The 20952-nt window shown below is 43.8% G+C and overlaps 2 protein-coding genes and 1 long non-coding RNA gene across 8 annotated transcripts; 2 read left to right on the forward strand and 1 right to left on the reverse strand.

Moving 5' to 3' along the window:
* Positions 1–1420: 1420 nt before the first annotated feature.
* On the forward strand, positions 1421–2220 carry LOC138929369 (uncharacterized). The gene is made up of 3 exons (XR_011445748.1): positions 1421–1622; positions 1678–1904; positions 1964–2220. It is a non-coding gene; the product is annotated as an uncharacterized lncRNA (long non-coding RNA).
* Positions 2221–8978: 6758 nt separating this feature from the next.
* Positions 8979–18685, forward strand: LOC138929370 (uncharacterized). Of its 6 annotated transcripts, none has more exons than XM_070288813.1 (4): positions 8979–9183; positions 18100–18178; positions 18229–18406; positions 18507–18685. In XM_070288813.1, exons 1-3 carry the CDS (start codon positions 9063–9065, stop codon positions 18392–18394), a joined length of 366 nt encoding a protein of 121 aa, XP_070144914.1. In that variant the 5' UTR covers positions 8979–9062; the 3' UTR covers positions 18395–18406; positions 18507–18685. The 6 variants fall into 6 exon arrangements, 1 of the variants encoding a protein (XP_070144914.1); XR_011445753.1 differs by lacking the exon at positions 8979–9183 and adding an exon at positions 17935–17952; XR_011445750.1 differs by lacking the exon at positions 8979–9183 and having other exon boundaries at positions 17925–18171.
* LOC121502066 (uncharacterized) lies at positions 9721–11336 on the reverse strand. The gene is made up of 2 exons (XM_041774783.2): positions 11257–11336; positions 9721–11177 (listed from the first exon to the last, which is right to left on the reverse strand). Exon 2 carries the CDS (start codon positions 11172–11174, stop codon positions 9939–9941), a length of 1236 nt encoding a protein of 411 aa, XP_041630717.1. The 5' UTR covers positions 11175–11177; positions 11257–11336; the 3' UTR covers positions 9721–9938.
* Positions 18686–20952: the final 2267 nt, after the last annotated feature.

The raw sequence follows: 20952 nt of genomic DNA on the forward strand, positions 1-20952 counted from the left end.
CTTTTTTAGTAAGAGCTTTGGGCTCCTTAAGATTTGTAATTTTAACTTAGATTTATAGTTTTATCTCGGATCTCTCCTGTGTTTTGGTTTGTCGTCATCTTGTCATCAGTGGGCTGGTTTGGGCTCCCCCAACTCCACAGTGGTTCAGAACACCATAAGGTGAAGTGTGGCGCACTGTGTAGCTTAGGGAGTGTTGGGCATGGTATATCTCGGGCTCCAGGGTCCACTTGTTGCAGGTGCGACAGTTGTAATCATGTCCCTAGCGGGTTCTAGGTGACAGGAGTCGGTGTGAGTCAGCATGAAGGCTCCCCAGGGTGGCGACAACTCGTGATATATCTTCTAGGGCTGCCAGAGGTTCCAGGTAATGGAGTTGTAGTAGCTTCCAGCAACTGCTGTGTATAGTAGCCTGGCGGCCGTTAGACAGATGTATGGTTGACGGTAGTTTGTTTTGTTTTGCTTTTTCATGCAGCATGTTTGTGGCTTAGTTGGCAGAGGTGACTTGTTTTAACAGCCGGAGGTATATGCTCAGGTTTTAGATGGTCGCTAAGGTGTATCGTTTGATTGATATTTTGCTTATCTTTTTGCGGCCAGAACGCAATACTCGATACCCAAAACAGCCGTGATTCTCCACTGCTTCTGATGCTAACAAAGCTCGTAGGCAAATGGTAGAGCGGCGTTCGGATATCAGAGAAGCTTATGTTGGTTTATCTGCTGTTTATCATTGCTATATCAGTCTGTGGCCAAGACACAGTGCTCCTTTCCCCAAGCAGCCTGATTCTCTATTGCGTCTGGTTTCCATATTCACTGCCAGCAGGCATGCTTCTGTGTTGTTGTTGTTGTGGTGGCCAAGGCTCATCAGGAGTGGTCATAGCTCCGTTCCCAGTTGGGATGTAGGTTTCTGGTTTCGGGTGACGATAGCAATGATATCAAGCTATTGTTTAAGCGTATTTCCAGGCATAAGGGCTGATCTGGTCGATCAGCATAATCAATTTTCTTCTCAGCCAATCAGGTTGCAGTGGGTGAGGTTCTATTTTGTGGGGGGTTTGTTTGGGGATATTTTACTATCTCTGTCTCTTTTTATCGCATGGTATAGCCTATGCCATATGGAATTGTCTATATCTCCGATCTGGGTTGGGATGGAGGTTTGAGTTTTGGATGGTAAGGAGTAGAGCAGATGTGGGTTTGTCTCATCATATTCCCAGACGTAAGGACCTACATCAAGGGTTTGTGTGGCTCTTTTCTTATCAGCCAATCAGGTGTAGGTTCAGCTGCCAGGCTGGCTCCATATGGGCATGAGGTGGTCGGTTTAACAAGAATGTGACTCAGCATGATAGACATTTGATGTTTGTTTCTATTTTCCGTTATCGGCTTCGTAGGATAATCAGCTTTGCAGGTCTTGCAGCTATTGTATTCATTGCCAGTTTTGTCATCTCTAGGTGTTTACATTTTTTTTTGTGAGTTATCTAATTTTGGATTGTTTGTTCTCTGTTTTTAGCTTACTCCCTTGATGATTTGAATCGGCCCATAGATACAGGCATCGGATCCACTTGCATTGCTGCAGCAGGACACCCGCTGGCAGGAGTCCGATGTGCAAGGTAGTCACGGCATACATATGCTTATTGGTGAGTGATATCACATTTATGTATGTTGTTGTTTATTGAGGTTTTCCTTTTTTAGATGGCAGCGAGGGTGCTCGAGGTCCGAGTCACTGCGTCCAGGTACTACATGAGCCACATTACAGAGAGGGATGATTGCTGTTTTACGGTCAGCCATCCATTATCAATTTGGATAATGGCAGCAGGCTTAGGCCTGCTAGTTTGGTCAGGCATCTCTGTACAAGCGCAGCCCATCCTGGTCGTTCATCCGCCCAGTGCCTCTTCCACATTGGCATCAGAGTTTTAAGTGTGCGTGTGTCACTCCACTAACATTGTTTATGGTGTTTAATAGTGTGTTTATTTTGCAGAAAGGTGCAACTGAGGAGCTCCTCAAATCAGCCGCTAGCAGGTCCTCATTGCCAGGTGGTCGCATGGCATAGTTGAGTCCATGGATCTGTTTGTGCATGAACTACGTCAAACACCAAAGTGGGCAGCTCTCCCCGGGGGGAGACTGCTTTTATTTATTTTCTGTTTCGAGTTTTTAAAAATATAACACATATACAGAAGTACTTATGGGTAAGAGTCTCGAATAACGTTTCACAGACTAGGATTAATCAGGCTTATGCCAGAGTAGTAATGGGCAAGAGCGAGAGGATTCATGGTGTGGGGTGGGCTTGGCACAGCCAAGCCCCACCCACATCATGAAGACTCCCATTTTTTAGCTAACTTTTTTAGTAAGAGCTTTGGGCTCCTTAAGATTTGTAATTTTAACTTAGATTTATAGTTTTATCTCGGATCTCTCCTGTGTTTTGGTTTGTCGTCATCTTGTCATCAGTGGGCTGGTTTGGGCTCCCCCAACTCCACAGTGGTTCAGAACACCATAAGGTGAAGTGTGGCGCACTGTGTAGCTTAGGGAGTGTTGGGCATGGTATATCTCGGGCTCCAGGGTCCACTTGTTGCAGGTGCGACAGTTGTAATCATGTCCCTAGCGGGTTCTAGGTGACAGGAGTCGGTGTGAGTCAGCATGAAGGCTCCCCAGGGTGGCGACAACTCGTGATATATCTTCTAGGGCTGCCAGAGGTTTCTGTTTGTGCATGAACTACGTCAAACACCAAAGTGGGCAGCTCTCCCCGGGGGGAGACTGCTTTTATTTATTTTCTGTTTCGAGTTTTTAAAAATATAACACATATACAGAAGTACTTATGGGTAAGAGTCTCGAATAACGTTTCACAGACTAGGATTAATCAGGCTTATGCCAGAGTAGTAATGGGCAAGAGCGAGAGGGTTCATGGTGTGGGGTGGGCTTGGCACAGCCAAGCCCCACCCACATCATGAAGACTCCCATTTTTTAGCTAACTTTTTTAGTAAGAGCTTTGGGCTCCTTAAGATTTGTAATTTTAGCTTAGATTTATAGTTTTAACTCGGATCTCTCCTGTGTTTTGGTTTGTCGTCATCTTGTCATCAGTGGGCTGGTTTGGGCTCCCCCAACTCCACAGTGGTTCAGAACACCATAAGGTGAAGTGTGGCGCACTGTGTAGCTTAGGGAGTGTTGGGCATGGTATATCTCGGGCTCCAGGGTCCACTTGTTGCAGGTGCGACAGTTGTAATCATGTCCCTAGCGGGTTCTAGGTGACAGGAGTCGGTGTGAGTCAGCATGAAGGCTCCCCAGGGTGGCGACAACTCGTGATATATCTTCTAGGGCTGCCAGAGGTTCCAGATAATGGAGATGTAGTAGCTTGCAGCAACTGCTGTGTATAGTAGCCTGGCGGCCGTTAGACAGGTGTATGGTTGACGGTAGTTTGTTTTGCTTTTGTGTGTAGCATGTTTGCGGTTTAAGTGGCAGAGGTGACTTGTTTTAATAGCCAGAGGTATATGCTCAGGTTTTAGATGGTCGCTAAGGTGTATCGTTTGATTGATATTTTGCTTATCTTTTTGCGGCCAGAACGCAATACTCGATACCCAAAACAGCCGTGATTCTCCACTGCTTCTGATGCTAACAAAGCTCGTAGGCAAATGGTAGGGCGGCGTTCGGATATCAGAGAAGCTTATGTTGGTTTATCTGTTGTTTATCATTGCTCTATCAGTCTGTGGCCAAGACACAGTGGTCCCTTCCCCTAAGCAGTCTGATTCCCTTTCGCGTCTGGTGACAGGGTGAGTCCCATAGGCAGAAAGTGGAACGACTCTTGGGTACATATGGGCAGCTCATGTAGGTTTAGTTGTTTACCTATTTCTATATTTGCTGCCAGCAGGCATGCTTCTGTGTTGTTGTTGTTATGGTGGCCGAGGCTCATCAGGAATGGTCATAGCTCCGTTCCCAGTTGGGATGTAAGTTTCTGGTTTCGGGTGATGATAGCAATGATATCAAGCTATTGTTTAGGCGTATTTCCAGGCATAAGGGCTGATCTGGTCGATCAGCGTAATCAATTTTCTTCTCAGCCAATCAGGTTGCAGTGGGTGAGGTTCTATTTTGTGGGGGGTTTGTTTGGGGATATTTTACTATCTCTGTCTCTTTTTATCGCATGGTATAACCTATGCCATATGGAATTGCCTATATCTCCGATCTGGGTTAGGATGGAGGTTTGAATTTTGGATGATGAGGAGTAGAGCAGATGTGGGTTTTTTTCATCATATTCCCAGACGTAAGGACCTACATCAAGGGTTTGTGTGACTCTTTTCTTATCAGCCAATCAGGTGTAAGTTCAGCTGCCAGGCTGGCTCCATATGGGCATGAGGTGATCGGTTTAGCAGGGATATGACTCAGCATAATAGGCATTTGATGTTTATTCCTGTTTTCCGTTAGCAGCTTCGTAGGATAATCTGCTTTGTAGGTCTTGCAGCTATTGTATTCATTGCCTAGTGGAAGAGAAGAGTTGTTATTGTTATTTGGGTAGGGAGGGAAGGGGTATAGCGGGTATTTTGAGCTGATGCTAATATTTTAGTTTCTCATCAGTTCAGTAGTTGCATCCTGGCATATTTTATGTTGTCAGTTTTGGAGTGTTTATCGTTCTAACTGTTTTCAGCAGCTTTTATTGTACTTGCGTGTAGGTGTTTGCATGTGGGTTGCTTGTTTTTCTGCTCTTTTTGCTTTAAGGTTTAATTTTAATTTTGTAATATTTATTTAGTGGCGGGATTTTCATATTTTCACTGGTTGGTTACCGATTATTAATCATCGATGTTTCAGTCTGGGCGTGGGCTGCCAACTTAGTTTTAGTTATCGGTCAATTTTGTCATCTCCAGCTGTTTACATTTTTTGTATGTTTTTGTTAATCAGTTTATTTATTTGTTTTCTATTTCTTTCAGATTGTTTCAATGGATTTGATGGCCTGTAGGTACCATCATGGGATCTATATGCATTGCTATAGTGCTAAAGGTGTGCATGGTCAGAGTCTGTACCAACAGGCGCAGGAGGAGCATTGTTTTAAGGTGGCCATCCACTCTTTAAAGTGTGCCAGGACATTTGGTTGCATCAAGTTTTTTTTTGCCGCCGGCTTGGTCATCTGCTTCCATGGAATTCAGTCCAGTCTGGTCATCCATTCACTCAGGCACTCTTCCACGTCAGCATCAGAGTTGTAAGTGTGCAAGTGTGTCGCTCTATCCGTATTATTCGTATTGTATGATGTTGTACTTAAATTTGCAGGGAGGAGGATTTGTAAGGCATGTCAGATCAGGCGCTGGTGGGCCTTCATCGTCAGGCAGCTGTGCAGTGTAGTTGGATTCATGAAACCAGACTTCATGAGCCCTTTGTTACCAATTATGACTGCGTGCCACAAACGATTGCGTGAGCTTGCCGGAGAATACCTTGGTGGAGGCGGAGTATCATTGTATGTGATGAGCGGTCAGAGCATGTTTTGGCAGGTGTACGTGTCTATTTGTATTGTTTTAGTTGTTTGTTATTTTGCTTTGTTTTCTGTCTAGCTGTTGTAATTTAGGATGAGCTCTGATTTTTTTTTTTTTTTTTATTGCGATTTAGTTTATGCATAAGTTTTATTGAATTTTTAAGGATATAGGACATATATATGTAACATAAAATAATAAATTCAAGTTTCAGTGTTTGAGATTTGTTTGGAGTAGCGTATATGCCAACTCAAATCTAGCTATGCCTTCAAAAGTGAGAGGGCAGCTTATTTATTCTGTTGCGTAAAATAATGGGATTTACATGTACAGCTTTAGGTCGGGTACAAGAGCCTTATACAATAATGGGCCATAGAGTGTGGTAGTCTGGGACGTTAGTATTGGTGAGATTTTGGGAGAGGGGTACAGCGCTGTAAGTTAAGCTTAACATTTGTTAAGCTCAGCTTACAGCGCTGTTCCCTCTATGTTTACATGTTGGCTTTTTTATGCCGAGTTCACTTAGACTAGAGGGTACATTTAATCATGGAGACATTGCTTTTGCAGCTTACTCTTTAAGATGTATTGTGGGTGTGGGTGGGGGGGTGGGGGAGGGGTGGGTTTATGGAGCCTCAGGGGCAAAGAGGCTCAAGGTTGCCAACGAACAACCTGAGCTCTCCGTGCTTCCCCAAGAGGGAGCTAGTCCGAGATAGTTGTTTATTTTTAGTTATCGTAGCAATATGCAGGGCAAGAGTTACGTTTATGGTTATGAGTTTAGCGATTTAGTTTAAATTTTAACTTTAAGTTTATGTTTTGTTTCTGTTTTGATTGGTTGTTGATTTGAATCTTGTTAACGGTTTGGGTGTGTATGTTGAGTAAAATTTAGTACTGTTTTTATAACTTGGTCTTTAAGGAGTGAGTTTGCTACGATGCGAGGGGTGAGTTGCTACAGTGCCTCGGGGGCTGGAGGTTTAAAATTGCCAACGAACAATTTATAACTCTCCAGCTTCCCCAAGGTGGAGCTGGTCCAGTTTAGGTTGAGATTTTGTGGTTATCGCAGCTGTTAGCAAGGCAAGAGTTATTTTTAGGAGTTATGTGCAGAGTCTTAGGTTTTAAATTATTGATTTAGTTTTTAAGTTGTATGTTTTATGCTTCAGGTTGTTAGTTGACTGTTAGTCATTGTTTACTGTTTAGTTGCGTATGTTTAGGTAATTGTAGGCTTGACTGTTTTGGTCGTTATCATTTTAGGTTTTGTTGTTTAGTTAATTCAAGTATTACTGTTGTTGCAGTCTTAGTCTCTTATTGATAGGTTGGTTGAGTGTAGCGGTGTAATTTTGTATTCGTTGTAGCATGAACAGTCAGTTGTGGGTTTGTATGTGTGTGTGTGTGTTTGTATCGATTGGTTCTTGGTGGGTATGGGATTCATGAATTTTAGTTTACCTTGGAGGGCAGTTTATATGGATTTTAGTGTTGCTTTTTCAGCTGATTCTTTTTAGTCGGACTAGTTGGGGTATGGGGGGTGGGGAAAGGATAGGATACTGATGTTGAGCATGGAGGTTCAAGTTGCCGGTAAGCAAGATGTGGCGCTCCATACTTTGCAATAACATTGCTTGGTGTTTAGGTTTAGTTTGGGGGTAGGCTTAAGGTTTTGCATTTGCAATTAGCTATAATATAGGGTTAGTTATTATAGCTAGTATTTCGGCGCCATCGTCCTTTGGGTAGATTGCGAAGACATCTAGGGGTGCATCTCCTTGTTGGTGGGCCAGTTCCTTATTTCAGGAGGCGTTAGTAGCGGTAGCCCCAAGTTTGCTACGCAGTTAGGGGCTACAGATGGTTGTGACTTGCATCTCGTCTTCAGCTTGCTGTTGTATTGTTACAGCAGGGTTTCCAGAGTCCACAGGGCTTGTATAGAACTGTTGATCCAGCATCAGGTCTAGTGCAGTTCCCGAGGCATGTTTGGTAGCCCTGCTTTCCAGTGATCAACCAAGTGGCTGAAGGCATCGTGGGTACAGACATGCAGGCTCTATGGAGGGCAAGCCACAAGGTCGCTACGCAGTTAGTGGCTCGCATCCATTAAGTCCGAGTTTAGTCTTCTGAGCTAGCTGTGTGCTGGCTTGCATTTTGCTACAGGCTCGAGCCACTCATTCGCATACGCTGTTGGCGGCCCAAGATGGCGGGGGTTGAGAGCTGGTTGAATTAGCGCATTCACGCTTCAGATCGTTTATAAAGTCCTCTTAATGGGTGCTGTCCACGTATAGCGTCCCACGCCTGTAGTTTTGCAGCATTATATTGGGCCCTTTGGCCTACTGCTGTGCTGCTGCATCAGGGTTGGCAGTGTGCTTGGAACTTATATAGATCAGCTGGGGCAGCAGCGGGTCTATGGCAGTCCACAGGCAGGTTAGCTAGCCCTGGATTCGCAGTACTTTGCCATAGGCTTTAGGCTTTTTTTTCATTGTTGTATGCAGCATAGGGATGGGGGTTTTGGCTGAAGCTCTAGGTGTTCGTTTGTCATCTCATCAAGTGTGCTGACTCAGTTGCAGTATGGGTCACGCAGGCGCTACGCAGTTGGTGACCCATGTCAGTTGTTGTTGCTCGGTAGCCATGCGAGCTGCGCGATCGCATACGCAGTTGGCAGCTCGTGGCAGATAGGGCTGAGTGGGGATTGGTCTGCGTATCACATGGTGCAAGGCGGCTGCTTTACATGTCTCTGCCGTTTTAGGTATGCAGCCATCAGCGTACGTCCTTGTATCTGCATGTAAAAGATGCCTATCCCAGTCCAGTGGAGCAGTTGGAATGCACGGCAGCATCCAGTAGGTAGGTAAGGAGCCTTTCAGAGCAGGTTGGCATAGGTAGCAATCCAGTGGAGGCTTGTAGATTAACTGGTCATATTTGCAGTGGTGATGGTTGATCTGTTGAGTTAGGGAATGTATGAGTGCTTTGCAAGTTATATGGGGGAGGGACTGGGTGAGTATGGGATAGGTGTGGGGGTCTGATGTTTATTATTTTTAATTTTCAGCATCAGTGTTAGCATCTTGGCATTGATTTTTGCCATATGGCAGGTATCGCACAGGCATATTTGATAATGGTTATTTGATTTAGTATTTAGCTCTATTAGCTGTAATTCTAGTTGTCGCTGCATATTCATCTAAGCAACCAGTTGTTTTGTGTTGTATGATTTGTTTATTTATCCACTGTTTGGTGTTTTCAGGGAGTTCCAGTTGATGCCATTGAACGATCAAGTGTCGCCGCTGTCGCTCGTTTGGGACTGGATGTTATAGGTTGCAAGGCGGGATACAGATGCAGTGTATAAGGAACTCGTAACTTTGTCTTTTCCAGGCTTGAGCTTGCCGCTGAGCAACATGTTGACCGCCACACGGGAGTAGGACGCAAATCACTGGGTTGTTTTATCGCAAGGTGATCGTGCCCGAAAAGATGTTAGTCCCAGCCCAGTACGGCAGTCAGGATGTATAGCAGCGTCCGATGGAGAGGTGCAAGGCCTTTGAAGATAGGATTGGCGTAGCTAGCTTCCAGTGGAGGCTTATGTTTGGTATTTCAGGGAGTTCCAGTTGGTGCCAAAGGGCAGCCAAGTGTCGCCGCTGCTACTCATGTGGGATTGGATATAACGGGGTGTACAGCAGAATGCTGGTGCAATGCAGCAGGAACTCATGTTTTGCCTTTTTCAGGCTTGTGGGCGTCGCCGATCATCTTACAGCCACCACGCGGGAGTGGGACGCGATTCACTGGGTTGTTTCGTCACATGGTGAGCGTGCCCAAAAAGATGACAATCCCAGTCCAGTGCAGCAGTCGGGATGCGTGGCAGGGTCCAATAGGGAGATGTAAGGCCTTTAAGAATGAGATTGGCATAGTTAGTGCTTAGTTTATCTACCTGGCAGTTTAAGAGAACATATGAGTATTAAGTTTGATTTCAGGTTTTCGCGCTAATGTAAGCAGGTTTATTTGGACCGTGCAGTTATAACATTACTATTTATAACAGTCGCTATGTTCATTGCTGGCAGGTGGGAGTCAGTAGCAATTGTTGCAGTTGTTGCAATTGTTGCAAAAGGCTCCCTAGATTCCCAGTGCTCGTTATATAGTTGGATTGAGTTTTGGCCAGCAGCTGCTTCTATTTCCGTGAGAGCAGTACAGGAGCAAGGCAGGGCTTGGTATCGGGAAGGAGAGGCTGTGTTGTCAGTAACAAACCGCCGGTTTTTAGAGTTTTGTTTTAGTTTTATTTTAGATTTTTCGTAGCGACAAGCGATAATGTTTTGAGCCAAGTACTCATTTATTTATTAATTTAAATATAGAAAATTAATGGCTTGATTACATTGTATTCTGCCAGTTTGCGGCATATTAAGTTTTACATTTGTCGTTTCATTCGATGGTGTTGAGTATTTGTAACTTTGTAACGTAAGATATAACAAAACATAACATAACATAATATAATAACTAAGGGATTTCTTTCATTTTTAAGTTAGTTTGGTAACTTAGTAGTTAGTACATGACTACTATTGATTACTACTTTTGACCTTTTAGGTTGAATATTTCGATATTATCGTTTGTATCTCTGCACTGCCTGTGCGTTTTATTTATTGATTCAATTATTTTTATTATTGCCTTATTGGCTTTGTTCACGAACTTCAGCATAGTTTCGTCAAAGTTTTCGATACCGCAGTCACAGTTTCGATTTGTAGGTAGACTTGGCTTCCTGCGGCGTGGGCATGGGGTTTCACAACTATACCTAGCTGCTTCAGTGTCTCCTCGCTGAGCTGTCTTGGCAGTTGATATGTTATTGCGGCGACGAGATCGTTTGGTGGGACGCGTGCTTTCCTTGGTCTGCGTCTCCTCTGTGGTTGGATGTGCTGTTTGGGTTTGGATTGGCGCCTGTTGCGAGAGGACTTCATCCCTTCCTAGGTTGGGGGTGAGATTTAGGCATCTTAGAGAGACGGAGCTGCAGGGCATTTGTTCCTCCAGGGTTGTTTCGTCTGAGTTTGCGGCTGCATTATAGTTGCGAGTTTGAAGGGAGCTGTCAGCCAGTTGATTGGTTTCTTGGTTGTTTGAGTTTTCGTCAGGCATCGGAAGTTCGCGTATGGCCGGGTCTAGTTGCGTTTGGGATGCCAGATTTCTGCGGCGTCTGGGTTTGTCTCTATATGTGGCACAGCTTGCCGATGCGCCTGTAGACAGTCTGGTAATTGGTTTATTTGGCATTTGGGTCAGCTTTAATTGCCTCCTGTCTATTTTATTGTTGGGTTTGCCATAGACAAGCTGTTTAAGCGGGATTTCATCTTCGCTTTCATCTTCAGAGTCCTCAAGCAATTGCCTCTTGATTTCATCGTTTTGCCTCTTGTATAAGTCTTGTAGAGACTTTACGAGGAGTTTATTGGTGTCCCTGCTAAAGGGGGTTGGAGAGGTCAATAAGAGTCGTTCTAGCTCCGTTCCTCTGGGCTTCTCAGCTGGCTCCTCTATTTTGGGGGTGAGCAGAGGTTCCGGCGGAGGGGAGGTGGTGCCTGGTTCCAGATTGACATTCTCTTTCTCCATATTTAGTAGGGGGGTCGAGGTCATATTTGCCTGCTCCTGTTGGTGTAGCCAGTTCTCAGTATATGCTGTTTTTATTTTGTTGATCCTGGGATCTCTTATGTTTTCTGGTCTGTAGCGATGGCGTTTGCTCGTGTTCATACCAAGGGGGTTCAGCGCAGAAAGATATGACGGATATTGCTCGGCTCCAACGGGATTTGTGGTGACAGTGTCCTGCATTTGCTAGAATGAATACGGGTGAGTTTCATTGGGGATTTGATTCCAGGTCTTGGCAGGCTGCAGTATGCGAATTGCCGCTTACTATTTTAGCAGAGTTTTCTCAGGTGGGTGGGCCTAGTCACGGTGATCCTGGTATTTGGCTTATTGTGAAGTCTCTTATACGTTGCCTGGGGCAGGTTTTTGTTGCTTAAGAGTTGAGTAATTTACTTATTTCCAAACAATTTGCAGATTTTAACACGCTTTGCTCTTCTTCTTAATTTGGTGTGACCAGAGTTGTTTTGTGAGGAAATGTTATTTTGCGCGTTTTTGTTTTAGTATATTATTGTTTGGCTGGGATTTGAATTGTGATTAGTTTATTATTATTGTTTATTATTTATTTTAGTTTTATTTTGTTCAGGCTGCTTTTATTGCTAGGTTTGGTAGTTTGGTTGATTTAAGGGGGGGGGGGGTGGTATTCTTGGTGTTGGTAATTGTTGCAGTTTAATTTGTGTTAAGGGCCTCATGGTGAAAGATTTAAGGTGGCATTTGTAACTTTATTAGTTTGTAGCTGCTAATTAATTGTAATTATTTGTAATTATTCTTTGGCCACATATTTTGGGTAGGGATTAATTTGCAGAGATAACGTAATCTTTATTTAAAGTTTGGTTATTTATTTTGTAATTTAGGAATAGAAAAAGTTTGACAATGTGTATATATTTTCATGTTTTCATGTTTTCTTATTAGGTGAAGTCATTTATTCCTCTTCGTCTGACGTCACTGGGCTACGGATGAGGTTTGGGTTTGTTACCATGTTTGTGATGTTCATATCTGCCGCCATGCCGTCCAGTTTCGCAGCTACTACCTCTAGCATGGAGGCTAGTTTTCCAGCGCTATTGATAAGGGCTATGCGCGTGCGTCTGCAATTGCATGTGGATGGTTGTCCAAGTGCTACGGAGGAGGGGGCAGCTATGGTGGTTCTGCGTTGTTTGCTGCGGGATCCTTTCTGGCGTTGCCTTTTAGCCCTGGTGTTGGTGGTTGCTGTTCCGCATATCAAGGGCTCGTTGTCTACGTGATTGGCATCTGGAGCTGTAGGGATGGCTGCGTCTTTAGTGAGAGTGTTTTCCTTGCCCGGGTTTGGATTCCCGTTTATGGTATCAGCTATTTTTTGGCATATGGTGGCACTAACTCCGAGTTCCATTAGTATACTTTGTGTGTCAGTGTTTAGCTTATTTGTCTCTGGTTTGGTTGAGGAGACAAAGATAACACTATCATCGTCGTTTGTGCCCTGTTCCGGAGGTAGCTCTAGCAGGTTGGGTGCTAGGGCTGGCGGCATTCCTGATGGCGTTTCCGGTGGCATCTCCTGAGCTTGAGTCTGGTTTTCTGGAGCGTGCTGGCACCTGGTTATCAGGTCTTTGGGGTGAGGGGGGCCCTGTATGGCGGTTTGCGGGAGCAGGGGGCTTGCTGCTATCGTGGTATTTTCCGGGATTCCAGTGATTGTCGGGGTGAGAGGGGCAGCACTTTGGAGCACCTTCTTTAGTAACTCAGCTTGCTGTAACTGCAGCTCACGGTTGTTATCGGAGGGGGATGCTTCGATTTCTGCTTGGTCTGCATGGGCTGTTGTTTGCGGCTGTATGTTCGCTTTTTCCGGACGACATTCGCTCGGGAGTTTCATACTGCCATATGCAAGGTGGCTGCTTATGGCTTGCCCAATTTCGTCGTTTTCCACATCTACATCACTGTTCGCCTCTGTGCCTGAACCACGAGGATCCCGTTTTTCCATAGCTGTGGTCCGCATTGGTTTAAGTATTTTCTTTAGCCCTTGCACACGCTTTACACGGTGTTTTAGTAAGGTGGACACAGTAGGGGTTTTCTTGGGATTGTTTTGTGCAGATCTCATTTTAATTATTAGTTTTTTTGGTTTTCTTTCCATGTTTGCACTTTAACAATTTTTCCGTTTACTGATTCCGCCAGGGTTTTGGAGCGAACTACTGGTTCTTTGAGTTTTCTGGGAGCGGAGTTAGTGTGGTGAGTCGGCGTAGTGGATGATTTTGGTATAGGCGTGTTCGCATACTTGCTCATTGGTGAGTAAATTTGTCTATGTGTGTGTGCTCAGGGGGTATTTCAGTGTAGTGAGTCAGTGCGGTGAGAGAGTTTTGGTTTGAGCGTGTGCACTCACATGTTCAGGGGCGATGTATGTTGCTTGTGTGCTCGCTCTGGGGAAATTAGTGAGCAATTACTCAGGATTGTACTCGCTCTCTATATCGACTTATGAGTGAAGTTTGGTTATAGGGGGCACAGAGTAGTCTCGGAAGGTAAGTTCATGTTGGTTTATGCATTTGTTTTAGGTTTTGCTTCATACGTGCGTCGGTATGTGTGAGGAGTGGGAAGAAGGGGACAAATGTAGGATGATAATATCGGAGGGAAGCCGTTTGTATGGTATTCCTTTCCCTTCTCTTTATTATATGGCTATACAGCGTTTTAAATGCAAGTTATTTGATTATGCTCGTTTTGTTAGGAATTTATGGCATTGTTTGTGTAAATTACAGAATTTTAAGGGAAAGAGAGAGTTTTATGTTATGTAATTTAGGGGTTTGAGTTTTCAGGTAGATTAATTAACAGTTTTGACTTATCTGTTTTCCATGCAAGGCGCCAGTGGTTGATTGTTATGCGGAGCATGATTTGGACTCTTTGGTGGCGGGATTGGGTTTGTAGGAATTGTTGCTTCGCAATTTCAATCAACTTTTGTTATCATCGATTTCAGTTATCCAAGGGAGGCTTCCTATACGGGTCAGTTTAGGCAATCAGGCGCGACTCTGGTCAGCTAGGTTTTCCGCTGGGTTGTAGGCAGGGCATCACTTGGAGTTCTTTAGTGGCGAATTGGTGGAGCTTAGGGGACTTTTTATGCACTTGTTTTTACTATTACATGGATCATGCTTTCAGGGCGTTGAAGACATGAGGCACGGGCAGAGTCAGTCCCTTTCAGAGGGCATCACTATCAGAAATCGGTGTAATTTTGAGTCTGTAGATGACGTATGGCCAGAAGGACGGTAGTTTGACATCTTTCAGAGGTCAGCTCAATGTTATAGTGGTTGCTGCTGATTTCTGTTTTATCTTTTTGAGGTTATATAGTTTATAAGTTTATTTGGTTATTGTTTTGTTGGTTTTATTCATACTATTTGTTGGTGACTTGTTCATTTTGTTTATTGTTTAAGTGTGCAATTAGTTCTGTTTTGTTGGTTTATAATTTGTTGTTGCTGTTATTACTCTGTTCATTGATTTATTGGTCTTATTGGTTTATTAATTAATTTATTGTTTTATTGGTTTTATTTGTTTGTTAGTTGTTCTTGCTTAATTGTTTATCAGCTTATTAGTTTCCAGTGTTATTTACTGGCTAATTTGTTCAGACCATTTGTAGGTTAGGTTTAGTTGGCCTCGTGAGACGTGTTGAGTCTGCGCCCATTGCTACATGACATGTCATTGCAATTTTTTTTTTTTTTTTTTTTTTTTTTAACTTAGATTAAATATAAGTTAAGAATTAAAAGTTTATTATTTTATTTATTAGGTATTTTATGTGCTTTGGCTGTTTAATGCTTATTAATTTGTTCTAACGTGCGTTTCTTTGAAATTGTCTCTTTATATAGTTGTTATATATTGCATGGAAAATTTGTTTTAAAATTTTGATTTAAAATTTTTGCTTAGTCGTCAAATGGCGTTGCTTTAATTTCCGTAGTTCCGCACAGGGTTATTTAGTAATGATTCGATAGCGACCGTAGTAGCATGACTTGGTTAGTTAGTTAAGTATGTTAACTAAGCATTTTAGAACGTTTCACTTTGTGTTATGGCATATTAGCAATTTATTAACTTTGACTTCACTTTGACATGACATTGATTTAACTTTGAAACGACATTGAAATAAATTCACGGAGCACTTTTTTTTGTTTTTGTTTTGTTTGGAGTAGCGTATATGCCAACTCAAATCTAGCTATGCCTTCAAAAGTGAGAGGGCAGCTTATTTATTCTGTTGCGTAAAATAATGGGATTTACATGTACAGCTTTAGGTCGGGTACAAGAGCCTTATACAATAATGGGCCATAGAGTGTGGTAGTCTGGGACGTTAGTATTGGTGAGATTTTGGGAGAGGGGTACAGCGCTGTAAGTTAAGCTTAACATTTGTTAAGCTCAGCTTACAGCGCTGTTCCCTCTATGTTTACATGTTGGCTTTTTTATGCCGAGTTCACTTAGACTAGAGGGTACATTTAATCATGGAGACATTGCTTTTGCAGCTTACTCTTTAAGATGTATTGTGGGTGTGGGTGGGGGGTGGGGGAGGGGTGGGTTTATGGAGCCTCAGGGGCAAAGAGGCTCAAGGTTGCCAACGAACAACCTGAGCTCTCCGTGCTTCCCCAAGAGGGAGCTAGTCCGAGATAGTTGTTTATTTTTAGTTATCGTAGCAATATGCAGGGCAAGAGTTACGTTTATGGTTATGAGTTTAGCGATTTAGTTTAAATTTTAACTTTAAGTTTATGTTTTGTTTCTGTTTTGATTGGTTGTTGATTTGAATCTTGTTAACGGTTTGGGTGTGTATGTTGAGTAAAATTTAGTACTGTTTTTATAACTTGGTCTTTAAGGAGTGAGTTTGCTACGATGCGAGGGGTGAGTTGCTACAGTGCCTCGGGGGCTGGAGGTTTAAAATTGCCAACGAACAATTTATAACTCTCCAGCTTCCCCAAGGTGGAGCTGGTCCAGTTTAGGTTGAGATTTTGTGGTTATCGCAGCTGTTAGCAAGGCAAGAGTTATTTTTAGGAGTTATGTGCAGAGTCTTAGGTTTTAAATTATTGATTTAGTTTTTAAGTTGTATGTTTTATGCTTCAGGTTGTTAGTTGACTGTTAGTCATTGTTTACTGTTTAGTTGCGTATGTTTAGGTAATTGTAGGCTTGACTGTTTTGGTCGTTATCATTTTAGGCTTTGTTGTTTAGTTAATTCAAGTATTACTGTTGTTGCAGTCTTAGTCTCTTATTGATAGGTTGGCTGAGTGTAGCGGTGTAATTTTGTATTCGTTGTAGCATGAACAGTCAGTTGTGGGTTTGTGTGTGTGTGTGTGTGTTTGTATCGATTGGTTCTTGGTGGGTATGGGATTTATGAATTTTAGTTTACCTTGGAGGGCAGTTTATATGGATTTTAGTGTTGCTTTTTCAGCTGATTCTTTTTAGTCGGACTAGTTGGGGTATGGGGGGTGGGGAAGGATAGGATACTGATGTTGAGCATGGAGGTTCAAGTTGCCGGTAAGCAAGATGTGGCGCTCCATACTTTGCAATAACATTGCTTGGTGTTTAGGTTTAGTTTGGGGGTAGGCTTAAGGTTTTGCATTTGCAATTAGCTATAATATAGGGTTAGTTATTTATAGCTAGTATCTCAGCGCCTCGTCCTTTGGGCAGATTGCGAAGACTTCTAGGGGAGCATCTCCTTGTTGGTGGGCCAGTTCCTTATTTCAGGAGGCGTTAGTAATGGTAGCCCCAAGTTTGCTACGCAGTTAGGGGCTACAGATGGTTGTGATTTGCATCTCGTCTTCAGCTTGCTGTTGTACTGTTGCAGCAGGGTTTCCAGAGTCCACAGGGCTTGTATAGAACTGTTGATCCAGCATCAGGTCTAGTGTAGTTCCCGGGGCATGTTTGGTAGCCCCGCTTTCCAGTGATCAACCAAGTGGCTGAAGGCATCGTGGGTACAGACATGCAGGCTCTATGGAGGGCAAGCCACAAGGTCGCTACGCGGTTAGTGGCTCGCATCCACTAAGTCCGAGTTTAGTCTTCTGAGCTAGCTGTGTGCTGGCTTGCATTTTGCTGCAGGCTCGAGCCACTCATTCGCATACGCTGCTGGCGGCCCGAGATGGTGAGGCACGCCTGTAGCATTGCAGCATAATATTGGGCCTTTTGGTCTACTGTTGTGTTGCTGCATCAGGGTTGGCAGTGTGTATGGAGCTTGCATAGATCCGCTGGGGCAGCAGCAGGTCTAGGGCAGTCCACAGGCAGGTTTGCTAGTCCTGAATTCGCAGTACTTTGTCATAGGCTTTAGGCTTTTTTCATTGTTGTATGCAGCATAGGGGCGGGGGTTTTGGCTTAAGCTCCAGGTGGCCGCTTGTCATCTCATCAGGTGCGCTGACTCAGTTGCAGTATGGGTCACGCAGGCGCTACGCAGTTGGTGACCCATGTCAGATGCTGTTGCTCGGTAGCCATGCGAGCTGCGCGATCACCTACGCAGTTGGCAGCTCGTGGCAGTTAGGGCTAGGTGGGGGTTGGTCTGTGTATCGCATGGTGCAAGGCGGCTGCTTTACATGTCTCTGCCATTTTAAGGTACGCAGCCATCAGCGTACGTCCTTTATCTGCATGTAAAAGATGCCAATCCCAGTCCAGTGGAGCAGTTGGAATGCACGGCAGCGTCCAGTAGGGAGGTAAGGAGCCTTTCAGAGCAGGTTGGCATAGGTAGCAATCCAGTGGAGGCTTGTTGATTAACTGGTCGTATTTGCAGTGGTGATGGTTAATCTGTTGAGTTAAGGAATGTATGAGTACTTTGCAAGTTATATGGGGGAGGGACTGGGTGAGTATGGGATAGGTGTGGGGGTCTGATGTTTGTTATTTTTAATTTTCAGCATCAGTGTTAGCATCTTGGCTTTGGTTCGGCCATATGGCAGGTATCGCACAGGCATGTTCGATGAGTGTTATTTAGTTTAATATTTAGCTATGTTGGCTGTGTTCTGATTGTCTCCAGGTGTACATTTGAGTGATATTTTGGCAGTCATCAAAGGTTGTGATATTGCAGGGAGCATGTCAGGATGTTTGGCATTTGTTCTGGCCTTAAGGGCAGGTCACGCACAGACTTAACTGCTGAGTTGTGCAATCAATTGTTTTGCAGTATGTGTCTTGTTAATTCGCCCTCTGTTTGGTGTTTCAGGGAGTTCCAGTTGGTACCATTGGACAGCCAAAATATCGCTGCTGCCGCTCATATGGGACTGGATGTTGCGAAGTGCCCGGTAGGATGCAGGTGCAGTGCAACAGGAACTCATATCTTTGCCTTTTCCAGGTTTGTGGTCGTCGCTGGGCATCACACAACCACCACACGGGAGTGGGACGCAAGTCGCTGGGTTGTTTCGTCACATGGTGAGCGTGCCCTAAAAGATGTCAATCCCAGTCCAGTGCAACAGTCGGGATGCGCAGCAGCGTCCAATAAGGAGGTGCAAGGCCTTTAAGGATGGATTGGCGTAAGTTAGCGTTCCAATGGAGGCTTGAGGTTTGGTAGGCGTTTTGCCCCTCAATCTGGTGGTTAGAGAGAACTTATTATTATTTGCTTTTTAATTTCAGGCTTCGCGCAGGTGCATGTAATTTGTTTGAGCCATAGAGTCTCAGTCTGTTTGGATTTGGCCCTATCTGGATGCTGGTGTCCTGGCAAAGTCTGCTTTCTAGAGGCGTGTGTGTCATGCTGTTGGATTTCAAAGTAGTATGTTATATGGCATTTAGTAATCTTCTGCAAGGGAGATGTAGTATTTGGTTAATATAAATTTTTTTTAATAATAATTGTGATTTATATCTTGATTTCCTATTTTGGTTATAATGAATTACGCAGGAGAAGGGGATTTGTGGGTTGTCGGGGTATTTCTTTGTTTGGTTTCCGATTTTGTGCTGTCATTTCTGCATTTTATAGTAAGTATGTTAATTGGCTGTTTGTATTATTTAATTCTGTCATCTGGAGCAGGTTTTAGTTCTTGTCCAGGCAGCTTATTCTAGGCAGCCATAGGGCATATTAATGTTCAGGTTGTTTCTGGATATTGTTATTCCTGCTACTGTTTGCACTTAGCGCTGCTGGCTATGTTCTAGTTTTGCTAAGTATGCTTTCCAAATGTATTGGTGTAGTTTCTGTTATTCATTACTAGCTGCTTCTAGCATTATTTGTTTCAAGTGCCGTGAAGGCTTCCCTCCCTTAGTTAGGCGTAGATTGAGTAATATTTGAATAAGGCTGACGTGTTCATTTATTGATTTTGTTTTATATTTATGTATGTATGTATGTTTCTTTTACATAGTGAGATAAGGTGTCTTGCACAGCAAGTATAGGGTTTTATTATTGTATTTCCCTTAGTTTTAAACATAAAGAGGTTTATTCAAAAACAGATATGTATTTTGGGCATAATATATAATGAACTGATAAGTTCGTTAAGATTAATGAAGCTTGTTTCTTATGCTAAATGTTTAAGTCAGTAAATTAAAGAGCATTTTCGTTGGTTTTACTGATTCCCATTTCTATTGGGGGTTTCTTAGATAGTTAATTTCAATATTGTCATTAGTTTCTCTGCATTGTCTGTGTATTTTGCCTATAGATTCTATTATCTTGATGATGGCCTTGTTGGCTTTTTTTATGTTGTCGAGCATGACCTCATCATTGTTACCGATGCCGCATCCACAATGGTGCACTTTGGGTGTGCTCAGCTTCTTGCGTTGGGATCCAGTAGCTGCACGGGCTGCTTTCGTTTTCAGATGAACTCCTCGGTGAGTTGGCCTAGCTGGTACAGTCGCCCTTTGGCGTCGTGAGGAAACGGTGGGTGGCTCCTTGTTCTTCTTCTGTTCCGATTCCTCGGCAGTGCGCAGCATTTGGGTCTCCTGGGCCTGGATTGTGATAGCATTTTCATTTGTTAGTGTTGGGCTTATGGCATGTTGGTTTAGGCTGCTTGAGCAGCAGGGCATATCCTCCTCTTTATTCTTCCTCATTTCATTTGTTGTTATGTCACTGCCGTGGGCCAATGGAAGGTTGCCCGCCGTGAGACTGAGGGAGCAGAGGCTATCATTGTTATTGTTATTGTCATCGTAAACTATAGGGTTTGCCAGATCAAGCTCCTCCGAAGTTCTGGGTGCCCGAGATCTAGAGCGCCTCTGTTTGTCCGCGTAGGAGACAGTTGTTTTGATCGCTCCCGTGATTCTTCTGGTGTAGGGCCTGTTTGCCGACTTCAAGGGTTTGAGGCGCTTTAGGTTTTGCCCTCTGATTTTCTTGCCAGAGACCAGCTGCTGCAAAGGTATGTTGCTCTCGCTGTCGTCATCACTGTCATTGAAGAGTTGCTTTCTGGTGTTTCCATTACCGCCTCCAGAGTTATACGTGGCTTGTAGTGACTGCATGATTAACAGATTCGCGCTCTTGTTGAAAGGAGTGGGAGAGGTCAGTAGCAGTCTTTCTAGTTCTGTTCCTCTTGACTTGGTGGGGGTATCTTCCACTTTGGGAATTATGGTGGGATCAAATTGAGGGGTGGTGCAATCTCTGACCTTCTTATTTTCTTTTCCCTTGTAATTATCCATTTCAACTGGTTGTGTTATTGGTTGTGCCTCAGTTTGCGTTGTTGATTGGGAGCATATGGCGTTATTTATTCCTGTTTTCTTATTGAGTCTAGGATCTCTGTTGTTCTCCGGTCTATAGTGATGTCTTTCCCTTATGCTCATTCCAGGCGGGTCTAATGCAGCCAGATATGCTGGAAGGTGCTCAGCTTCAGTGGCTTTAGCTGCGGCAGCATGTTTCATTTGCAGAAGCGTGGTATGGAGATTCTATGATTCATGCTAAGCCTCTCCCTAGTAGCTGGTGGGAATGGTTTTTACCGTTTAATTGGAAGAATTTATCCTGAGTCAGTAGGGCTTGGTGCTTCTGGCGTCCGCCTTCTGTGTATTATTTGGTTGTTGGCTTTGGTAGCACTTAGGGCAGGTGCTCACTGGTGTATAGAATTATTCTGAACCGTTGTGGTGCCTTGGAATGCGTTTTGTTGCTGGAGATTTG

This window comes from Drosophila kikkawai, unplaced genomic scaffold, assembly GCF_030179895.1.
Source record: "Drosophila kikkawai strain 14028-0561.14 unplaced genomic scaffold, DkikHiC1v2 scaffold_177, whole genome shotgun sequence".
Lineage (NCBI taxonomy): Eukaryota > Metazoa > Arthropoda > Insecta > Diptera > Drosophilidae > Drosophila > Drosophila kikkawai.

Coding starts and splice junctions, on each gene's coding strand:
- LOC138929370 (XM_070288813.1), top strand. CDS start 9,063: ATGCTGGTGCAATGCAGCAGGAACTCATGTTTTGCCTTTTTCAGGCTT. Junction 9,184..18,099: donor CTGGGTTGTTTCGTCACATG/GTGAGCGTGCCC, acceptor TTGGTGTTTCAG/GGAGTTCCAGTTGGTACCAT. Junction 18,179..18,228: donor TGGATGTTGCGAAGTGCCCG/GTAGGATGCAGG, acceptor TGCCTTTTCCAG/GTTTGTGGTCGTCGCTGGGC.
- LOC121502066 (XM_041774783.2), bottom strand. CDS start 11,174: ATGCAGGACACTGTCACCACAAATCCCGTTGGAGCCGAGCAATATCCG.